The sequence below is a fragment of the Ovis aries genome, chromosome 20 (genome assembly GCF_016772045.2).
Source record: "Ovis aries strain OAR_USU_Benz2616 breed Rambouillet chromosome 20, ARS-UI_Ramb_v3.0, whole genome shotgun sequence".
Classification (NCBI taxonomy): domain Eukaryota; kingdom Metazoa; phylum Chordata; class Mammalia; order Artiodactyla; family Bovidae; genus Ovis; species Ovis aries.
Genome location: NC_056073.1, coordinates 39,043,609 through 39,061,531, shown reverse-complemented (window position 1 = coordinate 39,061,531; position 17,923 = coordinate 39,043,609). Strand labels below are relative to the sequence as shown.

At 36.2% G+C, this 17,923-nt stretch overlaps 1 protein-coding gene across 3 annotated transcripts in view; it reads right to left on the bottom strand.

Moving 5' to 3' along the window:
• NUP153 (nucleoporin 153) overlaps positions 1 to 17,923 on the bottom strand; it is a 67,378-nt gene that overhangs the window by 20,978 nt on the left and 28,477 nt on the right. For 2 of the 3 annotated variants that reach the window (XM_027958739.3, XM_060403492.1), the window contains 7 exons: positions 15,546 to 15,598; positions 15,132 to 15,258; positions 10,075 to 10,212; positions 9,348 to 9,446; positions 7,623 to 7,710; positions 3,178 to 3,303; positions 528 to 1,148 (listed from right to left, as the gene is read on the bottom strand). In XM_027958739.3, the coding sequence (XP_027814540.1) occupies positions 528 to 1,148; positions 3,178 to 3,303; positions 7,623 to 7,710; positions 9,348 to 9,446; positions 10,075 to 10,212; positions 15,132 to 15,258; positions 15,546 to 15,598 (1,252 nt within the window). The remainder of the gene's footprint in view (positions 1 to 527; positions 1,149 to 3,177; positions 3,304 to 7,622; positions 7,711 to 9,347; positions 9,447 to 10,074; positions 10,213 to 15,131; positions 15,259 to 15,545; positions 15,599 to 17,923) is intronic. The other variant, XM_027958740.3, reaches the window with a different exon arrangement.

The window sequence follows — 17,923 nt, the reverse complement described above, 5'->3', positions numbered from 1 at the left end:
TTGCAGGGTCTCTGGCAGATAGCACATACAGGTATAGGTATCATCATTAGTGCTCAGCCACACTCTTCTGATAACACAATACTGTCTACTCCTTAATGAAACTAGCTGTGGAAATGACCGCTAGCCATCCTCACTTCCTCTTTGAGAAAAAGAGACAGAGTAGTATTTTATTCTGTGTAAAGGTCTGAGAAAGAGTGCTCCGTTCTAAGACCTTTGCATCTGTATCAGCCAACTTTGAATAGATCACGAAGAGCCAGAAGTTTCTAATAAAAGTGCACACAAAGAAGAGGTCAAAGCAAATGCTGGACTGATTAACACACAACCTAGGTTAAGAGAACGTGCAGTGTCAGTTCCAGGCAAGTCATTTTCATCTCAAGACAGTTTGGAAAATTATTGACACAGGAGGAAATGCTTGTCCTGAAACATCTAAAATACTGAGGTTTGTTCTTCGCTGGTTTACAGAGAATAGAATTAAAATGTTCTATTAAAGTAATGAACAAAATTATTCCAAACAGCCATAAACGTACCTGGTTTCTCAGACATACAGGACACACACTTATTGTCTTCTGCATTATTAGAAACACAGCACACTGGACACTCCCAAGATCCCACGGGCCTTTTGAATTTATCTGCAAATCCTAAGGCACCAGTGGTCACAGTGCAGCTGGAGGAGGAAGCAGCCACAGTTACAGCGCTTTCTGAAGCCGCTGGCAACGTAAGGACTCGCTTAACACCAGTTCCCGGTTTCGGTGTTTCACAAGCTACACATTTTATCGCTTCAGGTTTATTCTGCACTAAACAGGTATCACAATCCCAAGTTCCTACTGCTGGTTTAAATTTGTCTCCGAAGCCTGTCGTCCCTGGTGTGGAAACAGTCAGTTTGCCGCTTTTACTTGGTGTCCCGGTTGCAGTCTGTTTAGCAGAATCTTTTGGTAGCAATTTTGTTGTTTGGCAGGCTACGCATTTGTTGTCTGTGACTTTGTTCTGGAGTAGACAAGTATCACACTGCCATGACGACCCAGCTTTTAAACCTTCCCCAAACCCAGTTCCACTAGAAGAAAAGCTGCTTATTGCTGGTCTTGTGTGAACTACCGGGCTTGTGGTGGCAGGTTGAGCAGCAAGAGAATCTGCCTTCGGTGATGCAAAACCTACAACCGGGGGGAAGAGGTGGGTGGGAGGGGAAAAATTAGTTAATGTTTTGATTAGAATGTCTCCCTGTTTACTGTTAATAAATATTAATAACATTAATTAATATTGGGCTGGACAAAAAGTTCATTTGGGTTTTTTCCGTAAGATCTTACAGAAAAACCCAAAACAAACTTTTCAGCCAACCCAATAATGTGATATGCTTATAGCTGTTAGTAATATTATTCCTGGGAGAAAACATTTTTTACCTTAATTACAGAATTATTACAATCCAAGAACTACTTGCGAGTTTTCACCTAAGCTGTATTTCTAGTACTAATTACATAGTTAATAACCGACAACCCAGTTAAAAGTCTACAGAAGGTGTTTTGTTTATAGTGTATCATCCTCCTCTAGGAATTTTAGTTTACTATAGTTCAGTCAACACCTAATTTATGACTTGGGGCTTCCCAGGTGGCTTTGACGGTAAAGAATCCGCCTGCCAATGCAGGAAACCCTGGTTCGATTCCTGGGTCAGGAAGATCCAGGAAGGGAATGGCTAATCATTCCAGTATTCTTGCCTGGAGAATCCCATGGACAGAGGAGCCCAGCAGGCTACAGTCCATGGGGTTGCAAAGAGTCAGACATGACTGAGCGACTGAACTGAACTGAAGGTATACAGGTACAATTATGAAATAATGAGGAAAGGTTTTGTGGTATCATTTAATTGATTCACTCAAGCTATACTTTATTTGGAGAAACCACCTTTCAATCCTTTTACTTTGGACCAATTAACATTTATTCTACATTCACCAAAAAACCCTCTAGACGGTAGCATCAAAGGAAAGAAAAACAGAGGAAAAGATGATATAGAAGGTTGTTAGAGGCTTTTAGTGGCACCAAGAAATAATCCAACCTAGAGCTATTTTTCCCTGAAAGACAAAGCAATTCCAAATGCTTCAGTTACTCCCAACAGACAACAATGTACTGTTTTGTTAATGATTAACCTGAGTCACGGAAGTTGGCAAAATTCTAACAGCAACCACTTCAAGGTGTTACAGTTTTTTCTTTTTGGATTTTTAAAATTTCCCTCAAGAGAACATATAACTACTCCAAATTTTTGCCTTCTGAAACAGTTTAAAAGAGGGAGTGGGCATTATGGATCCAGGCAGAGTGAAACTTCTATGATGATAGACTATAATATATGCATTTGATGCTACCACTTGGTTCATCCCAGCACAGGATTCTGGAGCTCTGCCTATAGCATAAAATCATCTATACTGAGACTCCAGTAAGCAGTATACTAATCTATGAAATGGGAGCTACACCAAACCTCCCCAACCCCCAATCTCTCTATATCTTGTAGCAGCCAACCTTATTACTGAAACTCCTATTCACCTATACATGAACACATGTACTGGATAAATCTAAGCTCTTTCAAAGCTACTACATTATCTTATAAATCCTTTTATATTCTTATTGTATACATCCCAGTTGGAATTATGCTATCCTCTGATTTTCAAACTGAAAACCCATTCCTATTTGAGCACTTACTTCTATTCATCATCTTCAAATATTACCCACCAGCATTCATATCTTATTTCTTTTCCAGTACTACCCTTCCCCCGCCCCTACATGCACAGTGTTACAATTAGCCAATGTTTTCTTTCCACTTGGCTTTGTTATATACACACCACAACTGGGGAGTAATCTGAGGACAAGGCAGTTCAATGCTCTCAGAGAGAGACATGTCCAGGTATATCATCAAGTTTATCTACTTTTTCTAATTACTGGCCCATCTCAACATGCAATTCACATTTTTTTCTTCTATACTTGCCTCTTAGAGATTCCATTTTAGTGCAGTCCTTGAATTCTAAAGGAATAGTTTCTAAGGTCTTTCGCCTAAAAAATTTACACCTGAACTATCACTACATTCAAAAGACAAGACACCATTTTTTAAAAGCCTGAAGTACAACAAAGTGTAACAAAAGATACTGAGATGAAATCATGATTTTATAATTAAGATTTCTGACTATCTCAAGGGCATCTCACCCGGGCTCTTCAGAACATCTAAGACACTTCCTTCTTTCAGGGTTTTCGCCGCTCTGAAAGGGCTCTCGCAATCTTCATCTTGCTTCTTCTTATAGCTTGTACTGTTCACTGCAGTGGTATCTTGAGCTGTAAATTTTTGTAATTGTAAAAGATATTACGACAAGAAAAAGCAAGTTACATGCATTAGAAAGATCTTTCAATCAACTTCTAAAAAACAGAAAAAAAATTACCATAACCCAAAGATAATGAACAACAAAGGACTGTACATCTCTCCTCCAAAAGAGTAAACAAATGTATATATAAACTATATATAACCTATAAATGAGTCAGTTATACATCCACTATAATGATAAGAGTCAATGAGTTCACCAGTAATCAAGATAATCAAAACAAAGCTTACAGAAGATATGGCAACTGGGACACGCTCAAACACTGTATGAAATATGCCTGATTATACAGAAACTTTAACAACATGTAAAAACAACATTCAGACTTTCCTGGTGGTCCAGTGGTTAGGAATCAGCCTGCCAATGCAGGGAACATGGGTTCAATTGCTTGGTCCAGGAAGATTCCACATGCCCTGGGGTAAGTAAGCCCTCGAACCACACCTACTGAGGCCTGCGCACCCTCCAGAGCCTGTGCTCCCCCAAGAGAGAAGCCACCAAGACAAGAAGCAGAGAGCAGCCCCTGCTTGCCGGACTACAGAAAGTCCGTGTGCAGCAAAGAAGACCCAGTGCAGTCAAAAATAAAGTTTTTTGAATTTTTAAAAATGTTTAAAGCTTTTAAAAATGATTAAGTCAGATACTTCTAAAAATTCACCCTATGATTGAAAATACCTGTCAGTTATTATGCTGAAAACCTGAATGATAAATACGTGATAAAAGGGTCTAGCTACATAAATTACAGAACACTGACATGATGGAATGCTATGCAGCCACAAAAATCATTCTCAGAAGAATAGTTACGGGAAAGAGTAGGTTAGAAAGTCCAGAAGATTGTGCCTGTTTACATCTAGAGTAATGCTGTTACTTTTTATGTTTCCCAAACTTATTAAAATGAACATATACTTAAAATAAGTATAATATCCTTATACTTAAAATACTCTACACTGTGAGTATGATGATCATTTTGTCAACACATTTTTAAGGGGGAGTGATTCTGTTTACAGATGAAGCATCGTTTGAAAATTACCTGGCAGTTGCATCTGTGTGTGTGAGCGGAGTAGTGAAGGTAGGAAAAACAAGACTGGTCACAAAATGGCAAAGGCTGAAGCTCAGTGAAGTGCATCTGGGGATGTAGTCTACTACTCTATTTCTGAGAACGCCTGAGATTTTCAAAAGTATAAATAACCAGGTTTTTTTAAGTTTTCACCAATTTAGTAGTAATGGGTAAAGCAGTTAAAGAAAACCTATCTACCCTTACTTCACATCATGAGCAAAAATTAATTCAAAATGGATTGATGATCTAAACAAGAGAACTAAAACCATAAAACTCTTGAAAAGAAAACGTAGGAGGTACATCTTCATGACCATGACAATGAATTCTTAGGCCACCAAAAGCACAAGAAAAAAACTAAACCACTAAAATTAGCAATCTCCGCATCCAAGGACATAAGCAAGAAAGTAACAAGACAATCAACTGAACAGGAAAAAAATACTTGCCAATCACATATCTGATAAAGATCTAGTAGCCAGACTATACAAAAAGGCAAATAACTCAGCAATACAACGAGAAACCAATTTAAAAAATGGGCAAAGGACTTAAACAGACATTTCTCTCAAGAAGATATGTAAAAGGCCAAAAGCACATGAGAAGATGCTAAACACAAAGTCAAGTTTTTTAAAGCACAAGCCATCCATCGTCCTTGCTTGGTCCTGCAATCTTTCTCCATTAAAAAGAAAAAAGAAAGCTAAACATAGTCCTCAGGGAAATAAATGCAAATCAAAACCACAATGAAGCATTGCTTCATACCCACTAGGACGGCTATCATCAAAAAAAGGAAAAGAATAAGCATGGTGAGAACATGGAGAGTCCTACTGGTGCGAATGTGAAACAGGCTGGCTGCTGAGAATAAGTTTCCTTAATTCCTCAAAAAGTTAAATGTAGGACTACCATCTGACCTGTTAACTCCATTCCTAGGTACATCCTCTAAAGTACTGAAGCCAGTATTGAAACAAATACAAGCACATGTACTTTTATTAGCAACACTATTCACAATAGTCAAAAGATGGAATAACCCAGATGTCCACCAACAAACAAACAGGTAAGTTATGGTGTATCAAAAGAGCGCAGCGTCTTTCAGCCACAAAGGAATGATGCTAACAGTACACGTTACGACACAGATGAACCTTGAAACGTTGAGAAGCCAGATGCAGACAGTCACACTGTGTGATTCCAGAACAGGTGGATACACAGAAATAGAACATGGATCACTAGCTGCCAGCAGTTAGGGGTACAGGAAATGGAGACAAACTGGTTAGGTTTAGGAGTGATAAACGTGTTTTGTACTAGTTAAGGTGGTGACTGCACAACGCTGTCCATGTAGTAAACGCCACTGAATGTTTCCCTTTAAATGATCAACTTCATTCCTGTCATTGTTTAGTCTCTAAATCATGTCTGTCTCTGCAACCCCATGGACTCCAGGCCCGCCAGGCTCCTGTGTCCATGGGGTTTCCCAGGCAAGCATACTGGAGTGGGTTGCCATTTCCCTCTCCAGGAATCTTCTCAACTCAAGGATCGAACCTGTGTCTGCTGCCTTGGCAGGCGGGTTCTTTACCACTGAGCCACTAGAGAAGCCCATGATTACATCTTATCTCAATTTCACCTCAATAATAAAAATGTGCAAAAACCAAAACACCATACCTACTTCTTACAACTGTGTTAAAACAAAGAAAAATCGGCTTTTATGCATTATCACATTCTATATTCCTTTACAGTCAAAACTGAATTGCTTTTAGAATTTAAGGTAAATTTTAAGGATTTCTTCAAGTGTACTCAAAGAGACGGAAAAAGATGATAATGTGAAAATTAGCTCCTATCATACAGTAATTAACCATGACTTCCACATTTTCAATCAGCTTTTCAATTACCAAAGTGGTAAGAAACAGAGGTGTCAATGTAAGAACAATTTTATATATACTACTTAAAATACACGTCTTAAAATCTCTTGAGTAATTTCCCCACATGTAATGAAACATAAAAGTTTTAACAAACTGTTACTCATTCAGGGATCATTAGTAAAGCATTAGTAAAAATGGAAGCATTTTAATGCCTTTCCCTCATAACCAGGCATGAAAATGCAATTTGAATAGGTTTATTCTTTCTTGAATTCACAGTAACATTAAAGAAAGAAAAATCACATGTTAAGTACACCCGAAATATACTTGTTACTTTCTCGTACACAGGGCTGTTTTATTCAACAGAAGTTAGGACTGCAAACATACCAGTAAAATTCTTATTCTGTGCTACTTGCAGAACCTATCTATACTCTTGTCTTCCAGACCATACAAATCAAAGACCTTCTCAGCTTATGGGTCCTGGTTCTTTGATATTCTGATTTTTTTTTTAATCTATCTATAAGGGAAGATCTAGTTTTTTAAGATTCCCAAACTCAGCAGATAGTCAACACTTCTGAATAAGGCAACAGCGCCATAACTGATATCTCAGTCCATAATACCCCTCTCCCACCCACACCCCCTCAACACACTGCTGTTACTCCAAGGAACCATCTCACACTGCGCCCTGCATAGTATAAAAATCATGCCATGTTTTCCTATCATTCAAATTAAAATCCAGTTATTTATCGTAGCACTCAAGAATCTTTAGAACTTAAAGCTACCTCTCAATCTCATGACAAATTAGTCGCTATTTTCAAAGTGCATCAGACTTCTCCTCTTGTTCGCTTGTATTTGCCGTTTGTTGGGGGAGAAGCCGTTCCTCTCAATTCTTGACCTGAGCAGTTCAGCCCAGATGATTCTTCATTTCCCAAGCACCCAATACTTGAGAGCACACATCATGACCACCACAGCAAATTCCTATGGTCTATTTATCTATTCAGATAGATAATTTTTTGAGAAATAGCCCATTTTTTTGAGAAATTATGTACTACTACTGTCTGCAGAGGCTAATACAATCCTTATGCATAAAAATGCTTGTGAACTCAAGAGAAACTCTGAGATGGAATCCACTGTAATTACAATGTGGAACACCCCTGAATTTCTTGTATTGAGATTTCATTTATAATAAACTGTCATTTTTTTGGGATTAAACAAAGACTGGATAAATTTGCTATTGTGACCATCCCCTTCACAAGCTGTAACTTATTCACATTTAGGGAGCTAATTATATTCACATAAAAGCATTTACAAGAATGACCAAAGGTAAAATAAGTAATTTGAAATATTAACCAATTTTTATGTAAAATATTATGAGAAAAAGTGTCTTACCTGAACTACTTGTAATTGGTTCTGAAACACTACTAGAGCCAGAAAGTTCTGTTGTTTTTGCCACAGGCACACTAAATGTAAATCCAATCTGTAGAGAGAGAAGTTGTCCTTTAACTGTTCATTTAGCTTTAAACAATCTATCAAATATAAAGCTCTATTTCAAGTCCAAAAAGTATACTGGATTTCACATATTCTAAGATTCACAGTTTTTCCTATTTTAAATCTCTAAAATCAGTGTTTCTTATAATGAATGGTGTGTCTTTAACAGGAGCATTTTAAATTTCTAAAGCATTTTTTCATTCAAAGCATTACATAAAATAATAATGTGTTCCTGATGCTCACTTTTGGGTTTCTAAATGCCATTTCCTAATAAAAAGAATGAGACTTCATGGACATTGAGTAGATTTCAGGCATTTGGCAGGGAAATTACAAAATGATCTGGAACATCTAGTTGTAACAGAAAACAAGGACACAGTAAAAAAACAGAAGGTAACATGTCTAGTCAAGGCTCTGGTTTTTCCTGTGGTCATGTATGGATGTGAGAGTTGGACTGTGAAGAAAGCTGAGCACCAAAGAATTGATGTGTTTGAACTGTGGTGTTGGAGAAGGCTCTTGAGAGTCCCTTGGACTGCAAGGTGATCCAACCAGTCCATTCTGAAGGAGATCAGCCCTGGGTGTTCTTTGGAAGGATTGATGCTAAAGCTGAAACTCCAATACTTTGGCCACCTCATGCAAACAGTTGACTCACTGGAAAAGACTCTGATGCTCCGAGGGGGAGAAGGGGATGACAGAGGATAAGATGGCTGGATGGCATCACCGACTCGATGGATGTGAGTTTGAGTGAACTCCGGGAGTTGGTGATGGACAAGGAGGCCTGGTGTGCTGCAATTTATGGGGTCGCAAAGAGTCGGACACGACTGAGCAACTGAACTGAATATGTTAAAATGATACACATGCCAAATAGAGATGTGGCAACTAGAACATTAAACTTATGTACTATTTTCTTTTTTTTTTTTTTTAATATTTATGTATTTAGCTATGCCAGGTTTCAGTTGTGGTATGCGGGATCCAGTTTTCCAACCAGGGACCGAACCTGGGCCCTCTGCACTGGGTGGAGGGGCCACAAGCTTGCAGGCAGAGTCCCAGCCACTGACCACAAGGGAAGTCTCCAACTTATATACCATTGTTACTCAAAATATTTATTATGAAGAAACAAATATACAGTGGCACATAAAACCTTCCAACTTTTCTAGATTAAAGACAATCCAAGAGACACGCTAACTAAATGCAATATGACTTAGTTGCTAAGTCTTAATTGTAACTGGATCCGGTACCAAGAGAAACAAAACAGCAATTAAATGAGAGTCTGAGGCTGATGGGTAAATCTGAATGTGCACACGATGTTACTATTAACATCATGTTACATTTTTTGGGTATGACAACTGTATTATGGGTATGCAAAGAAGTACCTTTTTTCTTAGGTGATACAAAGAAAATTAAGGGTACCAAAATATCTCCATCCTAACTTTCAAATGGTACATGAGAAGATACATACATATATACATACACATATATTTTGTGTATAGATTTTCAAAGTTTTCTGTACACCAGAATTTTTTTGGTAAGAAAAATGGCATTTCTTACCACCAATGGCATCTTAGAGCTTAAAAATACAGTATGCCTTTGGAATCAATCAATATGAAATACTCTTTGCTTGCTACTTACAGATGACGGAGGTAGTACATCTGACTCAGTAGATTTTACAATCGGAGATGAAAATCTAAACAAGGGGCTGCCAGTGCTGTTTGGAGAGGTCACTTGTACCTGGTTTTTCAAATTAAAGAAATGACACAAAAAGCTTTTTAGAAAAAGAAATTGGCAGTGAAATAGACCTTAAGCAAATTACAAAGAAGCCAAAAGCATTTTTTTTCCCTTTTAAATTTAAAAAATCACTTTTAACTTCTGAAAACTACTCAACATGTAACTGTTGTTAAGATTTGGCTTCCCTTCGAAGAGGAATATACATGATCTTGAAGGGAGATAATTACTTAAGGGAATAAAATAACATATATAAGAAAATGTTCAGAAAAAGTAAAAGTTAGGAAAAAAAGCATACAAATTTTAGGAGCATGTTAGTCCTAAAGATGTTAATCCTACTTGAGAAATTTTTTTAAAAGGCAGAAATTCATTATTAACCAAAAATAAATAAAGTATTTTAAACGGAAATGTTGTTTGAAAACAGCAATACACTCTTCCTCTAATACATTCACAAGAATTGAAGAATGTTCCCATTATGATGTACCTTTTTTTTAAAAGCCAATGCTATTTCCGTTTTTCTCAAATTTCTGAGTTAATTCCCATAGTGAAAATTAAGCACTGATTTAATCAGATTAGCTTTTTTAAAATAAAGAAAAAACAAAAAGCACCTCTGTGGTACAATGGTTTTTTTTACCTTATTTGTTAATGATTGTGAAGGACTAATGGGTGATGGAGAGGAAGTTGTGATCACAGAAGAACTAAAATTGAAGGTAGGCAGTGAAGAACTGGTGATGGGTAGAGAGATCTTCGGTAATACTGGTACTTCCACTTCCTAAAACACAACATATTTTATAATGACAAATTTCATCTTTTGTGTCATTCTGTTGTATCAACATATTTTCAGCTAGAACGGATACAGTTACATGCAAATTCAGAATAAACAGGGATGAGGTAGCATATGCAGTGTTAACAATGTAGGCTCTTGAATAAGAAAAAACTAAACAAGATTTGAATCCCAGCTGTGCCACCATCCAGAAATGTGACTTTGTGAACCTATCTGTCCTCAGTACCAATTTCCTAGCTGGTGAAAATGAAAAAAAAAAAAAAAAAAAAAACATATCAGAGTTGTGGTTTAAATACGAAACAAAGTCACTTTTGGTCTTAGCATGTAACATAAGCATTGGATGAACATCAGTACTGATGAGTTTGGTGAACTGCTTCGGTTTTTATTTCAAGGTAAGCAAAGATCTCCACTAGTCTCAAATGACCCATATTAGAACAGACAAAAATTGAGTTCCACTTCCGCTAATGGTGGAAGACCTTGTATTTAACCAATGCTCTTACAAGTAACAATTATAGGTGCTTGACAATATATTAAAAACAACCATCTGAAAACATTAGAAAGCAACCAAAAGCAAGTAGATATTGGAGGGAAGAAGATACTGAGAAGAAGGGAGGAGTTTCTTGTCCTCTTTGAGTTGGTGCCAGCTGCACAGCTGAAATTCAGAGAAAACTGCAAATCTGTTGATTGAGGCATTCAAAGGACAGACTAGGGTGACCACAGTAGCTAGAAAATAAGGGGAGATGAAGTGCCACAGAAGGGGAGTCCCAAGTCTGCATATAAACTCTCCAAATCTCTGGCAGAGCAAATCTGTGTAAACTACAGGTGTATAATAAAGGCACTTAGATAAAACAAAACTAAAACCTGCTCTACAGGTTCTTCAGGGTGTAGGGAAATGACACCAAATGGAAATTCAGATTTCTGGAAGAAGTGGAGAATATGTGAGTAAACATCTCTTCCTTTCAGTTTCTTTAAAATATACATTAAGTATGTAAAGCAAAAATGTATTGTGGATTTACAGCATATCTAAATGTAATATAAATGATATACAGCATAAAATACCGAGGAAAAGGGGTGGTAAATCAAACTATAAAGTTACAAGATTCTTAAATCTTATAGGAAATGATCATATTAACACAAAGTAGAATTTAGAAAGTTAAAGACACCATAATCCCAAGAGGACTCTGTAAATTAGGAGAAGGGTCAGAGATATAAAACCAACAAAAAATGGAATGCTAAGAAATATCCAATTAACCCAAAAGAAGGAAGCTTTCAAAAAGAACAAGAGAGAAATTAAAAAATGGGGAAAATAGAAAATAAAAAAGGTAGACCTTAATCCAACCATACGAGTAATTATGTTATTTATAAGTAAATAGGCCAATTAGAAAATTTAAAAAAGGGCAAGCAAGACTCAATTACATGCTGTAAGAGATTTACTTACATTAAACATAAAGACAGATAAATAGATTGGAAGTTAATGGATGGACAAAAATTTAACTTGCAAACAGTAATCCTAAGAAGGCATATTTTAGTATCAGAGTGGCTGGCTATATTAAATACCAGATAAAGTAGATTTCAAGACAAAGAATATTTCCAAAGACTTTTTTAAAGGACATTTAGTAATATTAAAAGGGGCAAATTATTGAGAGGCCACCTTAGATAAGGTGTACATACCAAAGAGGGCCTCAAGATAAACAAGCAAAAAATGCCATAATTAACAGGAAAAAGACAAATTCACCAAGTAAAAACTGCCAACTTTTAACTCATATCTCAACAATTCACTAGACACATACCTCCCTTCCCCACTCCCCACAAAATTCAGTAAGAACAAAGATGATGTTAGAATTAGTATCAGTCATCGTATCTGACACTCAGCAACCACGGAATACACAATGGTCAAGACTCAACAAGCAGACCATGTGCTCGGGTACAAAGCAAGTCTCAATACATTTCAAAACATTAAAATCATGACTAAATCCACTTCTAAATAATCTATGGACCATATACGAAATCAAAAAGAAAACTGGGAAAATCTTCCCAACAGAAGCACCACTATAAATATTCCAGAGGAAAACACAGGAAGACTTTTTTTGTAGACAGGGATAGGTTTCTTAGTAAATATAACGGGAAAAATGTTTAAGTTCAGACTTCATGAAAGTTAGAACATCTGCTAATCAGAAAATACTGTTAGAAAAAGGAATAGGCAAGTCAGACTGGGAGAAAATATTTTAAGACACATATCTTGACAAAGTACTTGGATCTAGAATTTATAGAGTTCCTACAACTCAATAATAGTAAGACAACCCAATTTTTAAAAGACCAAAAGTTCTAAACTAACACTTCTCAAAAGAAGATATTATGGCCAATAAACACATAAACAAGAACAAAATATTAAGAGGGAAAGGCAAATTAAAATTACAATGAGACATCGTCATACACAAAGCAGAATGGCTAAAATTTAAAAGATGACAATCAACTATTGATAAAGATGTAGAGTAACAAAAGCCCCATCCACTGCTGTTACAATTGCTTTGGGGAAAACAGTCTGTGAGTCATTTAAAAAGTTAAACATATATCATACAGCCTCAGAACTTCATGTCTACCTTTGCTGTCTACCTGAGACTATCCCAACATTACGTAAATCAGCAGTATTCCAATATAAGATGAAAAGTTTTGGGGGAGAAACCCCACAGGCTAGGCAACCAATTTGGGCAGCCACAAATTATTAGTATCTCTTTCCTCAGAAATGTGGAGACCGTAACTTGAGAGTGGAACAAAGCAGGGACAGACAGGTTAGGGGAGGCATCCTGGGGTGCAAAACCAGCAGTTGGCAGGAACAGAGTAGGGGGTCCAGAGAAGGGAGAAAGTGATAAAGGCGGTTTGATTTTCATAAAACTTCTCACAGTAAACCAGATAGTAAAAGTCAACAAATTTTTAACCCCCCTCCAAATATCTCAAAGCAGCAAAGTTATATTAAACACATATCTATCTGCAAGACAGCTAAAACTGAGCTATATAGATCAGTCTAAGCTACAGCTGAAGATCCTAGAAACTGTATCTTTAAAAACAGAAACTACAGGGAAATAAAACTTACAATCTATCACCTGGTAAACAATAAACCAAGCTAATGCTTTCCTCTTATCAGGATAAACTTTTAAGAAGGTAGGGCCACACATTTTACTAATAAATATAAAATCTTTTCTAAAGAATTAACTAATCCTTTATTAATGAGATACTCACTTTGTTATGTATACACAGGCAAGGCAAATAACTCATTTTCTAAATGTAATGAATCAAATCAATATAAAGAGTTTCAAGCAGAAAAGAAAAATTTGCTAAGTACAAAATTTTATATGCTACATGATCAACTTGATTTTTAAGATGTTGTAATGCAGTAATACATTCCCTCCCTTCCCCACACTCTAGTGCAGCAACAAGTAGAACCTAAAGGCAAAGAGTCTCAAGACCCGTAACTGAGCCAAGGTCCCCAGCATGATCTCAAATATCAGAACCCAACAGGCATATGGCAGAAAGCCCAAACTGCTAAAGTCAAGCTTCTGATAAGTCAGAGAGGCACAAGCCCAGGACTCTTATACTGGAAAAGAGGAGATTAAAAAAAAAAAAAATCATGAAAAACACAGACCTCTCACTCTAAGCAAGGCTGCAAAACAAAATACCAATAGATACGAAGGACACACACAGAGAGCAATTTCAATCAAAACGTTAATTTCAGTCAACAGAAACTGTTCAGAAGACCTCCTACTTAAAAACCTAAAAACATACTCTTAATTCCTCATGGGTCAATGAGAAAGTCACAAATACAATTTCAATTAGGAAAAAAAGCACAAATCAAAGTACGATGTAAATAACTTCAAAGACTGAGCTAGGCTGAAACTGATTTACAGAAGACTGAAATGGACCCAGATGCAACTCCACGTAGTTAGAAAATATACAGTGCAACCTAGACAGAAAAGTTAATTTAACCAATCTCCAGTTAGTCCTTATCGTTTTCAAACTTTCAAGTTCAGTATACATAAAGAATTCTTCCCAGTAAAAGAACCCAAAGGGGAAAAAAAGTGGATCAAGAGAAAACGCAAAATGGCCAAGAAACTCACAAAATGATGTCTCCTCACCCTAGTAAAGAAGGAAATGCAAATTAAAAATCCAATGGCATACCACTTCACATTCATAACATTAATATTAAAAAGAAAAGAAATCAAGTACTGGTAAAAATAAAGGAAAACCAGATCTATATACTGTTATGTGGAAGCATTAAACTATAAAACTACCCTGAAGAGCAATAAGGCAAGATGTGTATCATCCCCTACAACCCAACAATTCCATTCCTAGACAAGTAGCCTGGAGAAAGTACTTCATGTGTGCTGGGGGAGATGTGCATATATGCTCACACTGGCGTGTATAGGAATCAACCCAAATGCACCCTGCAGAATGGGCTGTGCTGAGTCTTCATACTGGATAAATATGTAACAGGGAAAACCTGCTATTTTTTGCAAAACTGATAAATTTCACAAATAATAAGGAAAAGGCCCATGAGACAAACACATCATGTTTCAAGAATGGGCAAAACCTATATTTCAATGGTCAAATAATTTCAATTGCAGTAGTTTTATTTGAAAAATTATGGCTTTAGCCTAGTGATACCTAAGAAATTTAAGGTATTAGATTAGGTCACAGTGAAGATGGTTTAAAAAGCCTGATAGTTTAAAACACACACACACACGCTTTTAAGGAACTGTTTCAATGGCAGATAATTCCTGTGCTGGGTCTCTCCTAACCGCATCCTTCCAAGGGACCTCCAGGTGTCCCCTCATCACCGCATCAAAACTTTTAATAATGAACTTCAAGGTATTAAGATACTTCAAAATACATATTAAAGAGTGTAACCTTACCTCCTTCTCTTGAGGTTTAGATGCCACAACACGTGTTCTCTCTCGTCTCATCTTGCCACCTCCACCACCTACTCCAGGAGATATACCATTGGCTGCAGATACACTGAAATTTGGATAAGAAAAGCCACTAGGCAAAGAAAAAGAAAATTAAAACAAATGATATATTACTCTGGTCCATAACTTGTTAATTAATACCAAAAAAAAAAATCGATCTGCCAACAATTAAGAAAATAAATTTTCAGCTGAATGTGATCTTAAAAGCTCACAGATTTCTATGTGTAGTTTTCTATGTGTGTAGATTTCTATGTGTAGTTTCTATTCCTTTAAACTTTTTAATCTTCAAGAAGGCAGATACATATCAAATATAGGCCTTACCAAAAATATAAAGAAGCTTCACTATAAAGATGACATTACCTTTCTTGTTGCTCTCTATTTTGTCCTGGTGTTGTATTTTTTTCATAATCAGTCTAAAAAAAAAAGAACATATTTACATAGCTGCTTATTTAATTTTAACACCACCTTTTTATCTGTGAACTTTAATATTTGGAAGCAGGAATTTGACAGTTGTTTAGTTAATGAATTTTAAAATCTACAACTTATACCCTGTCACCTGAATGATGACCAAGAGTTACAGTGAGATTATATACGTAAACTGATAATAAGCACAACTGTCTTTTAAACAAAACTGTAGCATACAAATTTAATACACATTATCAACCACACAAATACTTTTACTTATGGCCTATTAAATGTGCAATCAAATTTACACGGATGGTCCTTTTGAAATGATTCTCTGCAACTTAAAGAGTTCTTCCATCTAAAGGAATCAGGGTTCCTTGGAGAAATGGCTGATTTCAGGGTTGGGGCTGAAAACTCACAAGATGAGCCTCGGTTGTTTTACAATATTAAAAAGCAACTAAGTGCTTGGAAAATGATGTGAAAATATTAAAAGGACATGAGCCAGTTCAAAGGCCAAATATGGGACAGTGAGCATCAAAATAAATAATGCTAGTAAAGGATTACAATCTTATCAAATTTAAGAATTTACACTGACTTAAACAAATAAATACATAGAGAAATACATACATAGAGAAAACTTCCTACAGTAGAAAACCAACTTCATAAAGGTAGAAGAAATAGTAGAATTAGAAAACCACCATTTGGCATCTACAAATAAAAGATTCAGGCAAATATCATCAAAACTGCTAACAGTGGTGGGTAAAAAGGATATTTATACTCTCAAAGTTATCTTATTAGTTATAAAAGGTACAATACTAGCAACTTCACAGTGAAGAAATCCCATTGACACCACCTAAACTGCTGATCACAACATCAGTGCGGGACAAACTGGCAGAAAGTGCCCTGTAATATGATACTGAGAAGAGTTCAGAATTTGTTCTGTGGTATTACTACCAAAGGTGCCTAACCAGAATCTAATCATGGGCCAACAAACATCCTTGTACTCCTTCAGAAATATCAATGTTATGAAATACCAAAAAACAAACCCCCCAAAAACCAAAAAACCCGTTCTAGACTAAAGGCGATAAAGAGATTTGACAAATTTAAGACATGATCTTCCATTTTTGTTCTTTTGGGACAACTGGCATCTTAACAAAATTTGCAACTAACAGTACTGTACTGATGATAGGTTTCTTTTTCTTTTTTTTTTTTTTTTTGATGATAAATTTCTTTCTGGTCTGGGTAACTTCTTCAGGTATGTGAGGGAATTTCTTGTTTGTAGAAATACAGAAAAAGATAAAGCAAATGTATTAAAATGTGGACTTCTTAAGATTTTTCCTGCAAGTCCAAAATTATGTTCAAATTATTTTTTAAAAGTCTGATAAAGCAAATATGACAAAATGTTAAAGACGGGTGAGTCAAATTAAAGGAAATAGGTAAATACCGTACTATTCTCTCAATTTCAGTTTGAAATTTTTCAAGAAATTGAGTTGTCATGAAGATTCAATAAGCTTAAACCAACAAAGGCACAAATAGGAAGATGTTTTATAAATGGAAAAAGAACACACTTTAGTTAAATGACACAGGAAAACACACAGACCCAGGATATGAGACAAAGTAGAGGACAAATGATCTGGCCTTTTCAAATACCAATGTGCCTAGCAATTCTACTCCAGGGTGTAAGACCCAAGAGAAAAATATCGATGTCCACAAAAAAACTGGCACCTGTATCAAAGTTCATTGCAGTATTCATTACAGTGAAAAAGTGAAAAGAACCCAAATGTCCCTCAACTGATGAATGGATAAACAAAATCGCTACATCTAAACAATGAAATATTATTCAGCAATAAAAAGGACTGATGGTCTGATATGAGGTGAACCTAAAAACATTATGCTAATGATGAAAATGTGGAATAAGCCAAACACTAAGAACTACTTATTTTAAGATTTCATATATATGAAATGTCCAGATAAGTAAATCTAAAGAGAAAGATAAACGGCTGCCTCAGGCTGGAGGTGGAGGGGTGGGAAGTGACGACTAATGGATATGAGATGTAGGGGAGAGGACGATGAGAATGTTCTACAACTGACAAGTAACAAAGATGAACTGTAAACGCACTAAATCCACTGAGCTCTCAACTTTAAGGTGAACAGCAAGGTATGAGAATCATATCTCAATAAAGAAGTTATATAAAAATAAATACAGTGTGGTGAGGGTAAAGATTTGAGGTCTAGAAAGACAAAACCATAGGTAACACACTTGTTTGGATACAGGCTCAAAAAAGCAGCTACAGGGAACTCCCTGACTACCCAGCGGTTAGGACTCGGTACTT